At 36.8% G+C, this 17,876-nt stretch overlaps 1 protein-coding gene across 1 annotated transcript; it reads left to right on the top strand.

Moving 5' to 3' along the window:
- Positions 1 to 236: 236 nt before the first annotated feature.
- On the top strand, positions 237 to 10,682 carry LOC117325230. Its single transcript, XM_033881324.1, has 2 exons — positions 237 to 810; positions 5,966 to 10,682. Exons 1-2 carry the CDS (start codon positions 480 to 482, stop codon positions 9,058 to 9,060), a joined length of 3,426 nt encoding a protein of 1,141 aa, XP_033737215.1. The 5' UTR covers positions 237 to 479; the 3' UTR covers positions 9,061 to 10,682.
- The last annotated feature ends 7,194 nt before the right edge of the window (positions 10,683 to 17,876 follow it).

The raw sequence follows: 17,876 nt of genomic DNA, 5'->3' as shown, positions 1-17,876 counted from the left end.
CTTGTCGTCCTTATATTTATATATATATATATGGACGAGTGTGTCGATGATATTGTTATTAATAGTCATAAAGTGACCGTGACAGACACCACACCGTCAAAGCCGATAAATAAATAGTACCGATCTCTCCATTACGACCGTAATCTGGCTAGCTATCACTATAGTCACCACTGCCAGCCGGAAGTAAGTTAAAGTGTTATACTACATGTCGTGTGGGCTTGGCCACAGTTATTTCACTGGATGACGAACGAACGAAACACTTCAAATTTAGTGTCTCGTTCCTACAGTTTTACTCGGCTGGTTGGATTAGACGTGTGACGATTTAATATATTTACAAATTTCCTAGATTATCTTCCTGTGTAGGGAACGTGGGAGTGAGGGCCGTCTGTACAGTGAAATACTTCCTAAACAAAACTGTCGACAGGAACAGTGTTTTACAGGTGAAAATGGACAGCATCCCTGACTTTTAAACTACCAAGATGCATTCGTGTGAGGACAAATCGGACCCTCCAGACAATCATGCTGAATCCGGACCGGTTATTCCGAAGCCAAATCTCGATTTCGAGGATGGGACTCATTCGATTTTCATGATAATTCAGAAGTTCCCTTTCCCCGTGGTAGTTCTTTGCGATACAACGAGATGTCCCATTCCAGTGGACCGGTCAAAATTTAACTTTGACCTCTCCCAGCCGTTGTTGTTCTACAGGAAAAGAAGTATTCAAAAGATCCCCGCCAGGTCTCTGTTTGTAGACGAGACAGACCAGTACCAGGAGGCTGGCGACCCGCTACTCATCCCCGAGGACTACAAAGGTATATACGATAGTCATAACAATTGACCATACTGGTTTATTAAAAATCATGTACTTTTATTTTAACTATTGAGGAACTGTCTGCAAAGTACCTGTAATGAACCGTCCTAACACATAACAGATGGATTTTGGATAAAATATTGACCTAAAATATAATCAGTTTTTCATATATAGATATAATGTTGCTTATATCAATTAGATATTGTATTAAATTTTGAATTAAATGAACACTGCATATAGGTGGGGATATAGAGGCAGCATGGTTCTTACCATTGATTTCACTTCTTTAAATAATTCTTTATAAAAAGACCAAACTGACAATCTGAATAGGTATCTAATTACAAATAACAAAACTTTGTGATGGGCCTAGGATAGCTGTTGTGATAGGTTTAAAATCTATACAAAGCCACACCGTCTGTCAGACCGCTGGCGCAGCTGAGGAATTTAAAAAAAATACATTTTAAATTCTTAAGGTGATCAGATTACTATTTTGAATACCGTTACTACATTTTTAATTGAGTTCACAAGACTTTATATAACTGTAATTAATACACATACATAATTTTACCAGTATAACTTCTATCTTAACTGTTCACCAGGATACGGACATTCTATATACCACCTAGATAGGATAAAAAGTTGTTTAGAGGTAATTAGGATTGACGTTGTTAACAAAGCATGTATATTGTCCGTGTATAAAGCATCCATGCTCAATACACATTCCTTTTGTACTACGTCCTACGCGGACACTTTTCACTGTCCGTATGAATGACAGAACTTACCGTGTATTTATCACAAACTTCCCGGTGGTTTTCAGCACTATTTTCACTTTTTCTTGTTCCGGAAAAACCTAACCAATCTGTAAAAACATGTACAGTAATCGTGATATACCTTTTTGTCACCTCAATGTATTACCTGATTCAGAGCTCATTATAATACAACCAGTCAACAGCCTGTGTGACCAGTGTGACCAGTGTGACCTGTGTGACCAGTGCTTTGTTTATAATCGCACGGGTCGTTATAGATAAAAATAACAGAATATTATGTAAAGGAAGTCAAATACTCTGTAATAGAGCTCACACATTTTATAGTGTAGGTGGAACAGTGTGTAAAAGAGATCACACATCTTAAAATGAAGGTTAGACATTGTGTAATACACTGTAGTTTGGTTTGTTTTTTGTTTAACGTTCTATTAACAACACTGTGCAATACAGCTCACACATATTACAATGAAGGTTAAACATTGTGTCAAAGAGAGCACATATCTTACATATCTTACATGAGGAAGGTGGAACATCATGTAATTTTGTATTTTCGAAAAATAATGTTTAGATTATATTTTTCATCTATGTCTTACGCATGGATACGACAAAGGGTCAATGTAAGGTGATAATAAGTATATATATATATAACGTGATCCGGTCTCCTATTTATGTCACAGTTACGACACTATTAATTAGGTTATTAAACTCGATACTTGATGTCTACAATCTCACGGCAATTACTACTGCACCATATACGCTGTATCAAGTGAGTCTAGATTCACAGGAACATTTACGTGTACGGAGTAACAGGAACATGTGTTACATTGTACGTGTACGGAGTAACAGGAACATGTGTTACAGTGTACGGGTACGGAGTAACGGGAACATGTGTTACATTGTACGTGTACGGAGTAACAGGAACATGTGTTACAGTGTACGTGTACGGAGTAACGGGAACATGTGTTACAGTGTACGTGTACGGAGTAACAGGAACATGTGTTACAGTGTACGTGTACGGAGTAACAGGAACATGTGTTACAGTGTACGTGTACGGGGTAACAGGAACAATGTGTACAGTGTACATGTACGGAGGTAACAGGAACATGTGTTACAGTGTACGTGTACGGAGTAACAGGAAACATGTGTTACAGTGTACGTGTACGGAGTAACAGGAACATGTGTTACATTCTACTTGTACGGAGTAACAGGAACATGTGTTACATTGTACGTGTACGGGGTAACAGGAACATGTGTTACAGTGTACGTGTACGGAGTAACAGGAACATGTGTTACATTGTACGTGTACGGAGTAACAGGAACATGTGTTACAGTGTACGTGTACGGAGTAACAGGAACATGTGTTACAGTGTACGTGTACGGAGTAACGGGAACATAGTGTTCATTGTACGTGGTACGGAGTAACAGGAACATGTGTTACATTGTAACGTGGACGGAGTAAACGGGGACAATGTGTTAACAGTGTACGTGTACGGAGTAACAGGAACATGTGTTACAAAAAAGTTGTACGTGTACGGAGTAAAAGGAACATGTGTTACATTGTACGTGTACGGAGTAACAGGGAACATGTGTTACAGTTCGTGTACGTGTACGGTAGTAAACAGGAACATGTGTTACAGTGTACGTGTACGGAGTAACGAGGAACATGTGTTACAGTGTACGTGACGGAGTAACAGGAACATGTGTACATTGTACGTGTACGGAGTAAAGGAATGTGTACAGTACGGTAGTAACGGGAACAGGTTACATGTACGTGTACGGTAGAGTAACAGGTAAACATGTGTTACGGTGTACGTGTACGGAGTAACAGGAACATGTGTTACAGTGTACGTGTACGGAGTAACGGGAACATGTGTTACAGTGTACGTGTACGGAGTAACGGAACATGTGTTACAGTGTACGTGTACGGAGTAACGGGAACATGTGTTACAGTGTACGTGTACGGAGTAACAGGAACATGTGTTACAGTGTACGTGTACGGGGTAACAGGAACATGTGTTACATTGTACGTTTTCGGAGTAAAAGGAACATCAAAGTGCGTTATGATTTTCGTAAATAAGAGATTTAAAGAATAAATAGGATAATTTACGCGTTTATTCTTTCACAAATCAATTTTTTGTCAAAATCACCCGTGAACAATTTTCATCATGAGTAACAAAAAGGGATCCAATCGGTCTGTTTTGACCCAAACTGAACCGTACACACTGCAGAAGTAAAACCCGTCTGTGGCTTATTACACAGCGGAAACAATGCATACACAATCACTTTGTAAATAGTTTATAATTTATATAATCACTTTGTAAATAGTTTATAGTATATACAATCACTTTGTAAATAGTTTATAATTTATATAATCACTTTGTAAATAGTTTCTAGTATATACAATCACTTTGTAAATGTTTATAATTTATACAATCACTTTGTTAATAGTTTATAGTATATACAATCACTTTGTAGACAGTTTATACTTAATTCAATCACTTTGTAAATAGTTTACACTTAATTCAGTCACTTTGTAAATAGTTTATACTAAATGTAATCACTTTGTAAATACGTGTAGTTATAGTTAATATAATCACTTTGTTAATAGTTGATAGTTAATACAATCACTTTGTAAATAGTTCATAGTAAAAAGAACCACTTTGTTAATTCGCCACAATGTAGTTCATAGTAAATACAATTATTTTGTAAATAGTTTAACATCTTTAAAGTAATACATAAACTTTGTAAGGTGTTCAAAGACTGTAAGGTGTAAATACACTTTGTAAACAATACACTGTCTTTACTCTGTATAAAGCGGAGCGATTTTAACATACATAAACTTGTAAATAGTTAAAAGACTGTTAAGTAATGTATACCATCTTCAAATTATTCAACGTATTTTAGATAATACATACCTACTGTTTACATAGCTGACCGAATTCATGACATGTAGCGTACGTTACAACACGTGAGGTCTAAACATCTTGTTTATTTCTGTGCAATACTTCGTAATGCTGTATTAAGACAATGGTATATAATATAACTTACATTATCATAACTTTGACACACCGGAATGGAAAGTTTGTGTTGATATTGTGTTAACAGCAGCAGGACTGTGAACCTAACAACACTTAGACTGAGTCCAGAACTTGAGCCGTGAATACACAACAAAGCAGTGCATCCAAAGCGCCTAACACATTGACCAGGCATGATTAATACACAATAAAGAGCACGTGATAAGCCTTTGACACGAATTGACTGATAAACACGTGCTCTCTCCTTATAGCTCACTCTCTCTTAGTTATACATGTGGTTTCCGGAGACTAAACCAGACTACAATTACTTGACTGTCATAGTACAATCCGCGAGTTAGCCAGCAGATCCCTGTGGATCCAGTATTTAACAGGTCTGAGCAAGATCCAGAAACTTTTTGTTTCCTGAAATTAAAATTTGAAATGATCTAATAGTAATACGTAAAGAGGAGAAATTTTCAAAAAGATCAATATTACATCCACAACATTCGAAAAATGGTAAATAAAGTAACCTGCATCGGATTGGTTCGCGTCATTTTTGTAAGAACGTTACGGAAACTTGCATGTCAAATGTGTTAGTTTTAATTGCCAACCAAATGCACGTTTAGTCGAAGGCCAACTACCTAGACAGCGAAGTCACGATCGCATTGAGAATACATAATGTGTGAAGTAGGGGTAGATCAGGCCGCATTGGTATACTCTCTATGCCAATTTAATCTGATTATAACACTGAAAAATGGTTTGAAAATCTTAAACAGAAAAATAAAATGGTTATTGTCGGCAGCTATTCAGACATGCGCCCATCAAATTGCTTACACAACAAAGTTTTTTTTTCAGATATATTATTAGTGGGCCTCCGATATCCATCCAAATGTCACCCCATTACAGACACCTACTGTCAGGAGTTTGGTGCGAATTAAATCATAATTATAATCCATCAAAAACAGACAATTTGTCATACGAATGTTTTAGCAGCATGCCCTGGCATTTAGATTCCGTATGGTATAGACGTTGGTGACACAGATAGAGCTTGTCTACGATGAATAGAACCAATCATCAATAAAACACAGCTATCTATATACAGACATCCCTTGTTTACTTCGCTGGTGGTGACTTCGGGCAAGTGTAAGTGTCTGATAACACTATATCCTGTAAAGAAAGTAGTGACGAATGTCCTAGAGAGTGGGAGTAATTGGTAGTCCGGCCATACTTGCTGTTTAGAAACTAGATTTATATTGAATGTTGATGTTGGGTAATGTTATAGGTATCAACATGCTCATGATTTGTTATGTGAGGACTAATGCTCACGAACATATGTCACTGTGAAATATTTACATTTATCATGGCTTGTCCATTTCAGGTTACTTTGCTATCCTGAAGAGACGAAATCTCCCCGGACCGACGGAGAACAATGCGCCACATTTCACTAAGATTGAGGATATTGCACAATCTGACACAGAAACATTTCTGATTGGTGGACAAAATCGTGTAAAAGCATTCCAAGTGACAACTCATAAGGATGACGATCAAAGTCACCATGAGCAGCAGCGCATGCTCTTCCCTGGCGATGTTTTGCGGAAAATCCGAATGTTCACTTCGGAAACGAAGAAGAAGACGAAATACTTCCGACGAAGTTCTCTTATAACTGAACGATTCCTCCTTTGTATGGACGAGGCAGATAGGGAAGTCGTCATTCCGTTTACACAGGCTGGTCTATTCTATGCCCTTACAACAACTTCAGGAAAAGGTACATGTCCTGTTATGCAAATGAGCGAAATTGTTGCTAGCAAGTATTTGCCTTGTGTCGTCAAATTGGTGTATGGTCGAGTTCCCACAACACCATGCTTCTTCACTGGCCTTCTACAACTCGACCACGGATACTTAGAACAGTCTATCGTGGCTGCTACTATTATGAACAAGAAAAACATACTGGTAGAAATACCGTCCAGCTGTAAGATGGAGTTCCGTGTGGCACATACTAATGATGAGTTGATATCAAATCAAGGCTACCAGAATGCAGTGCAGGTCTGCAGGGGGAAAATGCATTCTTATATGAGAAATATCAAAGTCTGCCTCAGTTGGAAATCTGACGACACCTTACACGGCGCCGGGACGTCCAGCTCAATAACGGTTGGAGAAAGAGTATCCAGAGTGTCGTTTGATTCAGAAATATCTGAACCTCCAAAGCCCTGTTCCAAGGATGTCAATAGAGACTCGGGTTATATGAAAATGACACCATCAACCGATGACCTGAGTACACAGTCAGACGGAAATCTTGATAGCGGCCAAGATCAGTACGTTAAGATGGTTTCACCTACGTCCCCACCCCCGGATTACGTACTAAAACTCTTCTTAGAGAACAAGCTTTTAGAGGTACCCGTTTACTCTCACGATGCTAATCAAGTCGATGAGGTTGATGATTCAGCCAGCATATACTCTTTGAAGACGTCAGACAACAAGGGTCAGCACATAACCACGCCCCCGGATATACCCCCTCCTCCTGTCCCATGTCCCGGGACGCCACCATCTCTCTGCGGGGGATCGCCATCTCAAGACAGTGGCATTTCGGATATAGGGTTAACAGACACCCGACGCCCATCTACTTTCATATTCGCTGAAAATGAACAGAACGCGGATGACGATATCACATACGCTATCCCGCAGATTCCAACACGACGTGTTAGTGCTCCGCCGAATTTCGACACCATTCCGGTCATCCCAGATTCTAAACGAGGCGGCATACCCAAGTCATCTCCGTTCAACAAACGTAAATCTAAATCCCTTAAGAATCGAGTATCGAGCGCACCAACTGAAATGTTGAACAAGGATGGGAGACTGATCAGTCCAACGGAAACGATACATGAACACGACTTCGTCTCCGAAAACCCTCGTTACGAGAACATAGAGGGCATGAAAGAAATCCAGGAAAAACTGATACATCATAAAAAATTAACAGAATCTATCAATAAGGCAGACAATTCCCCAGCGTCTCATTCTCCTTGGTATCTTGGGCCACTCGGTTCTTCTGACCAAACATCGTCCGCTGCATCCTCTTCCCCTCCTCACCTTTCTCCAGACGATGGTGCATTAAAGTCAATGCCAAATGAAAATCCCAGATTATCATGTGGTTCAGTCACATCGTCAGATCCGTTCGACAGTGTCTTTGAAATAGTGCCAAGTGATCCAACGCCACACGAATATCTAAAACTGATAGACGCCAAAGTCAAATATGAAGTGGAAGATGATCACGAAGACGTTTATGACGTCATACCGGATATACCAGGTAGTAATCCACTCTCGACACCGCTCGAAATTATGCATATGTCGGACAAGGAATACGTTGATCAAATGAACTCAGACCTCGTGGAACATGAACAGCCTCCCAATCCCCACCTCATGCAACACGCCACACACACATATGTTAACTCTTGTGGTGATGAAAGCAAGGAATGTGAAGAAATTTGTGATCATGACAATATTTCTCTTGTGAAAACTGAGTGTAACCAGCCAATCGACAGTGGGAGTAATAGTACAGAGATTTCAGAAGAACCACTTCACGTTCCATGTTCTGATACAGGTGTTGTCCAACACAACGAATCTGTAACTGGACGTATAGTTAAGGGAAACAGAGAACGTTCAAGCAAAGAATCCGACAGTGATATTGATCGGACCGATGTAGACCAATCGGAAGGTGTCAGTAATTTGGAAGAAGTTAATCCCATCATCGTTGAATTGGGCGAAATTGAATCAGCGACAGGACAAGAGAATCCCTTAGAGAAAGACAATGTGTACCCTGTTCCCACAGGAGAAACTTGTAGTGGAAACAAATGTGGTGAAAATGAGGCTAGACCTCAAGAGGAAGAAGGTTATGCGAAGGATGATATTTGTGATGATAAATGTCAACATAGGGTTCAAGGTCGGAGTGGCGTAAACGTTCAATGTGGTGCTACTGAAAGCCAACAAAACGACTCGAATCAACGTAGGCGAGAACCGATCTCTGATAACCTAGTACCGCCGAATGAAGCACATGACGATATATCTCTACAAATCAAACCTAGCCCTCCTCCAGTTTCACCGAAACCAAGCCGCACACATACTGAGAAAAGAGAAGCAGTTTCTGAAGAAATGTCAGATATTGTTATCTCTAACAGCAACGAATCGAGTCAGTTTGAATACATTGATGATCAGCCAGTTCACCACCAACTCAAACACCGCGAAAGGACGGAATCTAACTCGATATCAATGTCCCCTGAACACTTGGAAAAAGAATTGAAAGACGTTGGCGTGACTAGGAAGGCCAGAGAGAACATTAAAGATAAACACATTGGGATTGAAGAATTACTAAGCATGGACGTTGATGACCTCCAGAAAGACTTACCTGACGTCAGCTTCTTGGATCTAAAACGGATCGCCATGTTTATCAGGAACACGTTGGCTAGGCCCACGGGTTATTGAGTTCGATTTAATATCTGATAGGTTGATATGCGACGAGAAGGTGATTTGGGCAGGTGTGCAATATTGCCATGTGTTGAGCTTTGTACAGCTATTGTTAAATATACTGCCATGTACTGAAAGTGCTGAGTTATTGCACATTTCCAGTGATGATCTTCCATTTACTGCCATGCACTTGGAACATTGCGTTTCGTATACAGATGTAATGTTCGATACACTGTCATGTGTTCGATGTACTGTAACTGTTGGGTTACGTATGCCAGTTAGGATGTTTGATATACTGCCATTTACTGAGAATGCTAGACAACAGTTGTAACGTACACCAGTATTAACATTTAGTGCTAGTTAAATGATTTATCATTTTTAGATAATATGCTTTTAGAGCACTCATTTTCTTTGCTTTTCTATGCAATGTTTTGACCAATTATCGAAGATATATGTTATATTAAAAATGAGACACCGGTGCTAGTCAGAAATGTCATTTAATTATGAAATAATAATAACAAGGTTGATATATTTCAGCATGTCACCCTTATATTGATCAGATAACGTGGCGTCAGTTGGACTCTAGTCGATGCAGTTTTTTTTATTGTACAAATTCAATGGTAGTGCCATATTATATCAGTATTTGTGTAAGAAATGCATACTAATTACTTATATACAAACTTGTATATTGTGTGCTGTCCTAGAGATATGTATTGGCATATTTTGTCGGCTTCAGTTAATAAATCTATTGTAGTAAAATAAGTCTACCATTCATGGGAAAATACACGGATCGTTTTATATATAGGTCCTCATATTGGCACAATATAATTGATATAAAATGTCACCGCTGTAATTAGTTTACACCCATAGCCTTCTAATTTTAGCTGAGCAGACAGATCCGCTCGTTAATTGGCACACCAGCAGGATATGTGACGTTACAATTAATGCAATATTCCATGTTTGGTGAGGCGACTAAAAAACGAAAGCTTTCCAATTATCTTCATACAAATCAATGGCTTTCTACGTTCTATTTGATTTGTTTAAACACAATTTCGGTGAGTCAGTACGCAAGTAGGTAGCCATAATGGCAAGTTGATGTGCCAGTTTACACGTCCTTCGCATAATACTCCCTGCATCATGGCGTAATTGAGTGTTGGTGTTCTATACGGCATTTCCTGCGTTTTAGGATAATTTGCAGTTTTAGCTTACGTTGAATTGTCGGCTAGGGTCAAGAGTTGCGATTGTGAATTGCGACAGGAATTTCCATCCACTTAATGAAATGTTTCAACACTATTTAACACATCAAGGGACTATTGGCGTGTTGTGATACGTATTTGGGTATACGTACCTGTCAAACACCAGTAGTTATGACATAGTGACCCCATTCCGTCACGGAAATAAATAGTTACTGTGTTTTGATATGTCTCTGGAGCATACTTTTTATCGGAAATAGCCAATTCCTACTGTTAAATATCAACAGAAGATTTAAACTGATTCTGTAAATATCACATGATTTAATTTGTTACCGAACTTTATCATATTATTATGATTATGTATCGAAATCCATTGTTATACTATCGACACCGGTTTATGATTATCATAGTTTTATATGATGGTTGTTAATAAATGATTTAACTATTTTCATTGGTATGTTGTTTTCTTCATAGATATGATTTATCGTTAAATGTCATTTATCCACAGATTAATCCTGATACTCTTTATCTTGTCACACCCTACATGTACCACCAAATTACAGGTCCTTGTGTCTATATCAATGACTTTATCTTTACACTGTCAAGTCGAAATAACCCTATCCTCCTTATGGGGTATTGATAGAAGGAGTACTCAAGTACCAGTCATCGGGCTTCAAGTTCATAAAATCCCAGGTAATTTAGATAAAATTGGTCTGTGTAAGAGATGCCCTTATGGCCTTGATAACGATGTCGTCACTTGTTGTTTCACATAAAATTTCAAAATAAATGATAATTAATCACATACGATCAGCTAGGGTTTATATAAATTTGCAAATAAATGAATAAATGTAGTATATGCTATGTCCTTTTTAGTAATGAAATTGGTATTCTCCAAATATTATTAGCAGAGATCGATAATTCTTTTGAGAACATTGATTTGGTTTTAGTTTTCTGTGATGACAATAAAGGTTTATCTCTTAACACTGTCCATTCCTCCTTTCCGATGATGGGATTAATGGCAGTAAAGGCAAATACAGTCCATTCCTCCTTTCCGATGATAGGATTAATGACAGTAAAGACAAACACAGTCCATTCCTCCTTTCTGATGATAGGATTAATGACAGTAAAGACAAACACTGTCCATTCATCCTATCTGATATGGGATTAATGATGAAAAAGGCGAACACGGCCCATTTCTCCTTTCCGATGATGGGAGTAATGACGATAAAGAAAAACACAGCCCACTCCTCCTTTCTGATATGAGATTAATGACGATAAAGACAAACACAATCCATGTTCTGATATAAATGCATCTGTTCACTATCGCCTGAGAAATACTGCTGTTCACTATGTATCAGAGAAACAACGAAAACTGCGGAATAGTCGAGAAAATAGATAGTTCGAGGCCCGTAAGGGCTGAGATTTAGGCATTATCTTGACTGCCACAGTTTTCGGTGTTTTTCATACTTTAAACATGGCGTCATTAGATTTGACTATTACACAGGTTTATTGTTCAGCTATTCCATTGTTTAATGTAAAACTTTACCTGTTACACTCTGAGACCTATTCACTATGATAGCCTAATCAAAAACATGTTTTGCATGGAATCTGTAAAGGTTTAACAGGTACTATAGCTGCTATTGAAACATTTACTCAAATCATTTTTCACTGTTCAACATGGAGGACTGTGCACAGTACTGTGGTGAAGTTCTCCTTACACAAACAAAAACTAACATTAATTTTGACCTCAAAAGTGATCTTCTTTCGAATATATATCGTATACAAGCGATTCAGAACAGGAATATATCATACAGTAAAGAACCAACATAACCGCCAGTTTGAAAAATAATGTGGCAAACTGGACAGTGAGTCATTTGAGGACAGGAAAACAGACAGAAACAAACAAAAAGGTTATACAGCGTTAAAATGTGTTGATATGAAGTAAAAGGGAAAATGTTGTTTTTCTGACAAAGATCTTGATTCCAATTTAGGAAAATTCATTACAGAAATACACAAAAATATTACAGATCGAGTATCAAGGGAATATATACTTTATGAAATAATTACTTGAATTTAGTGGCATTTTCGTGAAATGTGTTGATGCTAAGATTGAAATTTTAGCCAGACAAAATGTCAAGCTTTTGGGGGAGAACATGTTTTGCGTTTGGAATCCTGGTTTTATTACATGTGAACATCCTCATAGATTACGGATATCTTCATACTATTAAGTGTTATTTTTCTATTTCATATTCTTTTTCAAAATGAAAACAATCTATTGTTATAGCATGAAATAGAGTTGAGACAGATCTACTTTTATCACCTTCAACTTCAGCATGGTTGTTGGATTACTATTGAAAAGTTTAATTTAGAGTAGTTACTCCACATCAAATTCCAAATATTCCACAGCTGCAGGTGATAATAGTAGACATGTCTCAACTATACTTCATACTGCGACAGATGACATCACAAGCATGTTTTAACACCTGATAAATACTGTAGTTACATAGTCTGTTATCTATCACCTGAGAAATACCCGGGATATCTAACCTGTTAACAATCACCTGAGAAATACCCGGGTTATGTAACCTGTTAACTATCACCTGAGAAATACCCTAGTTATCTAACCTGTAAACTATCACCTAAGAAATACCCTAGTTATCCAACCTGTTAGCTATCACCTGAGAAATACCCTAGTTATCCAACCTGTTAACTATCGCCTGAGAAATACTGCAAAGTGGTAAAGTCTACAGAAGATATGTAGTAGTGACTCCTACAGTAATTATGAGAGTATGAAAACTCCAAATCTTTAGAAGGTGTTTGAAAAAAACTATATTTTTCATTGTGATGGCTTGAAACCGAAATAAGGAAATTAAAGCGGTTGTCTGGTCCCGTCTAATACCCGATGATCAATGAGGCCATGACCTATATATATATATATATATAATATATACATGTAGTATACTTCCTTGTAAGTTCGGATCTGTTGTATACAACAAGGAAGTTTTGTATGTATTGATTATTAACTGGTGATGTATGCTGAATATTTTTTTCAAGATTTAAATATTTCCTTCATTGTTGTCTTTAGAAATATTAACATGTTCTCGTTACTCACTGATAAATGAGTGCCATATATAGGTACCCAGACATTATATTTGTTATTTGTAGGTGATCCTTATCTGCTTTATTTTAACTTATCATAAATATGGAATGTTCTTTTTTCAAAAATAATTAATTATGAATAAGTGTTTAACGTACCCGTCTAATATTTCATAGCATACCTACCTTTTACATGAGAAGCAAATTACAAGGAAGTCGGCTACGAATCACTCCAGGTCACTACTACAGAAATGGAGAATTTTGATAAAATATTAATAATATCTTTGATATAACTTTCAGGTATGTATGTGACATTAAGTCGGTCGTCTAGTCGCATATATGTTTTAATGGCAATCCGAGATGCTCATTTCCGCTCTCCTAACATTAAAATGACCATTGGAATGGACGCTTGACCGGGGGAATCCTTGCGACATTAGTGTATAAAGATAACTCGCCACTTTTATTATTATCGCGAAATTTGTCATCGAACCGAGAACGAGGCTACAACAACGTACACTACACATAAACTATAAACATGGCTGTTCATTTTAACATACTACCAAAATATTCTCGTAATAACTGATCAATATAAACTTACAACTAAATACTTAATTCTAAGATATAGCAATATGGATACAACAAAACACCGATAAAATTCAAATCTGTGAAGCCGACAATGTTCGAGGAGTACGGAACAAGCTAACCAGCAATCCAATACACATCAGGCAAAATCAGAGTTCGAGTCTATTCCCTTTTCTTCTCTTGATAAGTTCTAACGAACCAATTATTTCCCTAAGGAAAGCCTAGAGTTTTGGTGATTCCAGTCACTTTTACGTTGCTTTTAGGTAGAATATGTCTCTGTTTTTGCAGCCTCACGCTTTCGGCGGTCTGCATTTTGCTTTGACTGATAACCCGCCCGTTGCGTTGTGGGACTAATTTGCACTTGGACCGTCGGACCAAGTTATTGTTTTTGGGAATTTCCCTTATTCTTTCATAAATACACATTTCATTCTCAATTTTGGATTCGGGATAATTTGTTTGTTACCCATTTAGTCTGAAAATTGTAAAGAGGTCAAAATTTTAAAATTTATATATATTTCTTTGGGAGTATGTGGCTTTAAAGAATACTTTGGTTTCGTCTTTGAATAAATCCACCTTGCTACAGGGGAATTTGTATTGAAACAATCCCCGTCCTTTTCTCTAAAACCGCCTAGAAGGGTAATACATATTTTCAAATGCTATGCTGCAAATGTGATGTGCAGAAATCAATTTAATGTCCGAATCAAGCACTCTTGTTCCTACTATTTAGTGTTTGGTTAAAGTGGAATAGTCTTCGCAAATATTGCCATTACAATAAATAGAAATCATTGCTCTACACAACACGCCTGTCTTCCCGTATAGCTCAACCTACACTCCAATCTGAAGGGATTACATGATGGGACTCCTCAGCTCATATCGAGTCTTAACAAATACACATAGTAAATGAGGGCACCAAAGATCGATTTAGCAAAAGTTTTGTAACATGGCATGTTTGACTTCGGGGATCTATAATACCAACCCCAGTATCTATACTTTATACCAGGTCGATTCATTTCTCAATACCATCGCTAGAACTTACCGTGCTTTTGATACGAAAACAAAGTTTCTGACATGAAAAGCCTGGTACCGCTGGGAGAGTTAATGTCCAATTCCATACGTTCCCCATCAGCCTGCTAATAATTGCTATAGAAGTTGAAATTGAAGGTCGATGTCAATAAAAGGATACATCGGGCTCAGTTTCTGGGCCATAACCTTAACTTCATTGAAACTAATATGCCAGACAGGAATTACACATCGGTATACTTCGAGTTTAATAGATTGTTTTTGCCCTTTTATGTATAAAGCTCGCAATTACTAAGGAGGGAAATAGTCAAAGGTGTATCCGTCTTCAAATAGTGCCATTCATAAATCTAAAACAATCGGCTGGGGTATTACATTTGTAAGCAATACAACGTGTTCGTGCTCAGATAACAAGATTATAAGGAGAGCTACTTGAACACATACAAGTAGTTAATTCCCTTACTTTTATAGTATGAAAATACCGAATCGACAGAGAAAGTCAAAGGTCACACTCCTAATTTTGTATATCAACATGGTATGCGATATAGATCGTTTCTGTAGATATTGATAGCTGGTGACGTTCCCACGACTAACCAATAAGGAACGCCCACTTGAGATGGCGGAAGAGATAGTCGTCGAGTGGCCCAGCTGGCGAGGGAAGCTGACTCACAAAGCGAACCACTAAACTGTACATGTATACTTGTATCCAGGAAAAGGTTCTAAAGGTCCCCTGTTATACGTACTTACTTCCCGCGAGATCAAAGCATCAATTATTACAGTGGGTTTAGTGGTTAAGTAATCGATGTTGTGTAAACAAGTACAATTCGCCAGTATAATTTAAAAAATTTCTGAGATGGTGCCGTGTATAACATGACAGGTATATATATATAATTTAATATTTACAAAAAAAAAAAAAAAAAAAAAAAAAAACAAGATGTCAGCATTACAGCACCAACCAATGTCTTATAATTGTGTATTGTGTACTAAAAGAAACAAAATGTTACATTTCAAATCCCGCTTCTGAACGAAATAACAGATGAGACACAAACAGGTCATTATAAAATTAAACTACAATTAACGACAGTAACGACTGGTAAGAACACACAATCACATTTATTCAAATATACTTTTAGAACATGGATATGTGAAATATTGCTAACGGTACAAATATAAAATTCCTCTACAAATACAAACTACAAATGTAAATCTAACACACTTCCAACGATATAGCATGCAAACTTCATCAAAAACGACGTTCTTTAATCATTGTCGTTTTGCATACATAACTACAGTTAACAGAAATAATGATATCGTTTAATAAGCACAACACTGTAAGTGTCGAGACTCTAGACCATTACATCACATACTTCTGTATCTATTTACATCTAAAGTTGTACGTATTACATAGCTATCATTACCCTCATGAACAGAACAGCTGAAGTATGTAAACGTTTTTTTTTTCTACAGCTGTTATCCAAATAGTGTCACAGACTTCCAATGAGAACCAACACACATACATTATTTTGTGTAGTAATTTTGCAGCAGTTACACGAGAAATATACTGTGACAATCGTTTAATGTAAAAAACAATTCTTCCATAAATTACAATATCTTTTGTATAAAATAATTCTTACATAAATTGCACCATATTTGTATTAAATATTTTCATATAACATCTAACAGTAGTTTTGCAGTAGTTACATAAATTATATACGCTGTGCCAAGATTCTTTATTGAAAATAATCATAAATATATGTTCTTCATTCTGAAATAAACACAAGTCTATTTAGAATGAATGATTTGATGGTCTTTATATCTATGTATATCGAGCCGAACATCCTGCAAAATCTACACAACCCATCCCAATATGTACTTGACTTTAGTGTACTTTGTTTCTACACACTCATAAATAAATGTTCTGAATTCGAATTCAGAAAATACAACCGATAACCAATGGCCGAAAAAAGTCTCATTAACAATACAATATATATGTTTATAATATCTAGTCAATTTATGTGATTATCTGATAATATAATTGTATATCTAGTCAATTTATGTGATTATCTGATAATATAAACAAATCAAAGAGACATATTGAATATCTACAGTTAGCATACATAGCATGCACTTTGTACATTAAAGTTTACTCATTTGAACACAATATTACTATATACATGAGATTCGAGATATTTTATCATTATCGGAAGGTAACCTTGATTGTGAACATTTTTCACAACTTAAAACATTAGTAACATAGGAACGTATCGACCGCCAGGTAATCCTGTCTGTGTTCAACCTAACATCATTCGACCTTCAAACGAAAACTGGGGACATTATTTTCTGATATACATTTTACAACGTCTTAAACAAAACCCAAAAATCTATCATCCTACATTTTACCTGCCCATAACGATGACGTGTAACAAGGTAAATTAGCAGACGAAACGTGGGCTTCAATAAGTTATATGAGTTCACTTTTTACGTTGATGTAAATGAATGCTATAATGGTCAAAATGTATACTTTAACAGGAGTGTACGTTACATCACAAAAACGCAAATGAATGAGTACTTAGTAATTTATCAGTAAACATGCATTGAGACACATTTTGAATCATGCAGACATGCAAAACGAATGGTGTTAAACTGACATCACCATAAATCTACTTAATAATGGCCTAACAAATGTCTTCAACTTATATTATATACAAAAAAAACTAGTTTCTATGTATATGGTACAGAATTGGTATCAATTTTTAATACAAATATAACATTTAAATTGAATATACTTTTTACAAGTTCTGACTTGATTTGTCCAACTATAATTTTTAGAGGAAAAAAAGTTCAGTTCCATATGAAAGTTGTGTGGAGTTTCTTATTTTCTAAGATCCATGTAATTTGTCATTCAACTATAGATTTTTACAGATAATTAGTCGTGATCTCTGAGGA

Source organism: Pecten maximus, chromosome 4 (genome assembly GCF_902652985.1).
Source record: "Pecten maximus chromosome 4, xPecMax1.1, whole genome shotgun sequence".
Classification (NCBI taxonomy): domain Eukaryota; kingdom Metazoa; phylum Mollusca; class Bivalvia; order Pectinida; family Pectinidae; genus Pecten; species Pecten maximus.
The sequence above is the reverse complement of the archived record's forward strand: the minus strand, read 5'-3'. Positions and strand labels throughout refer to the sequence as shown.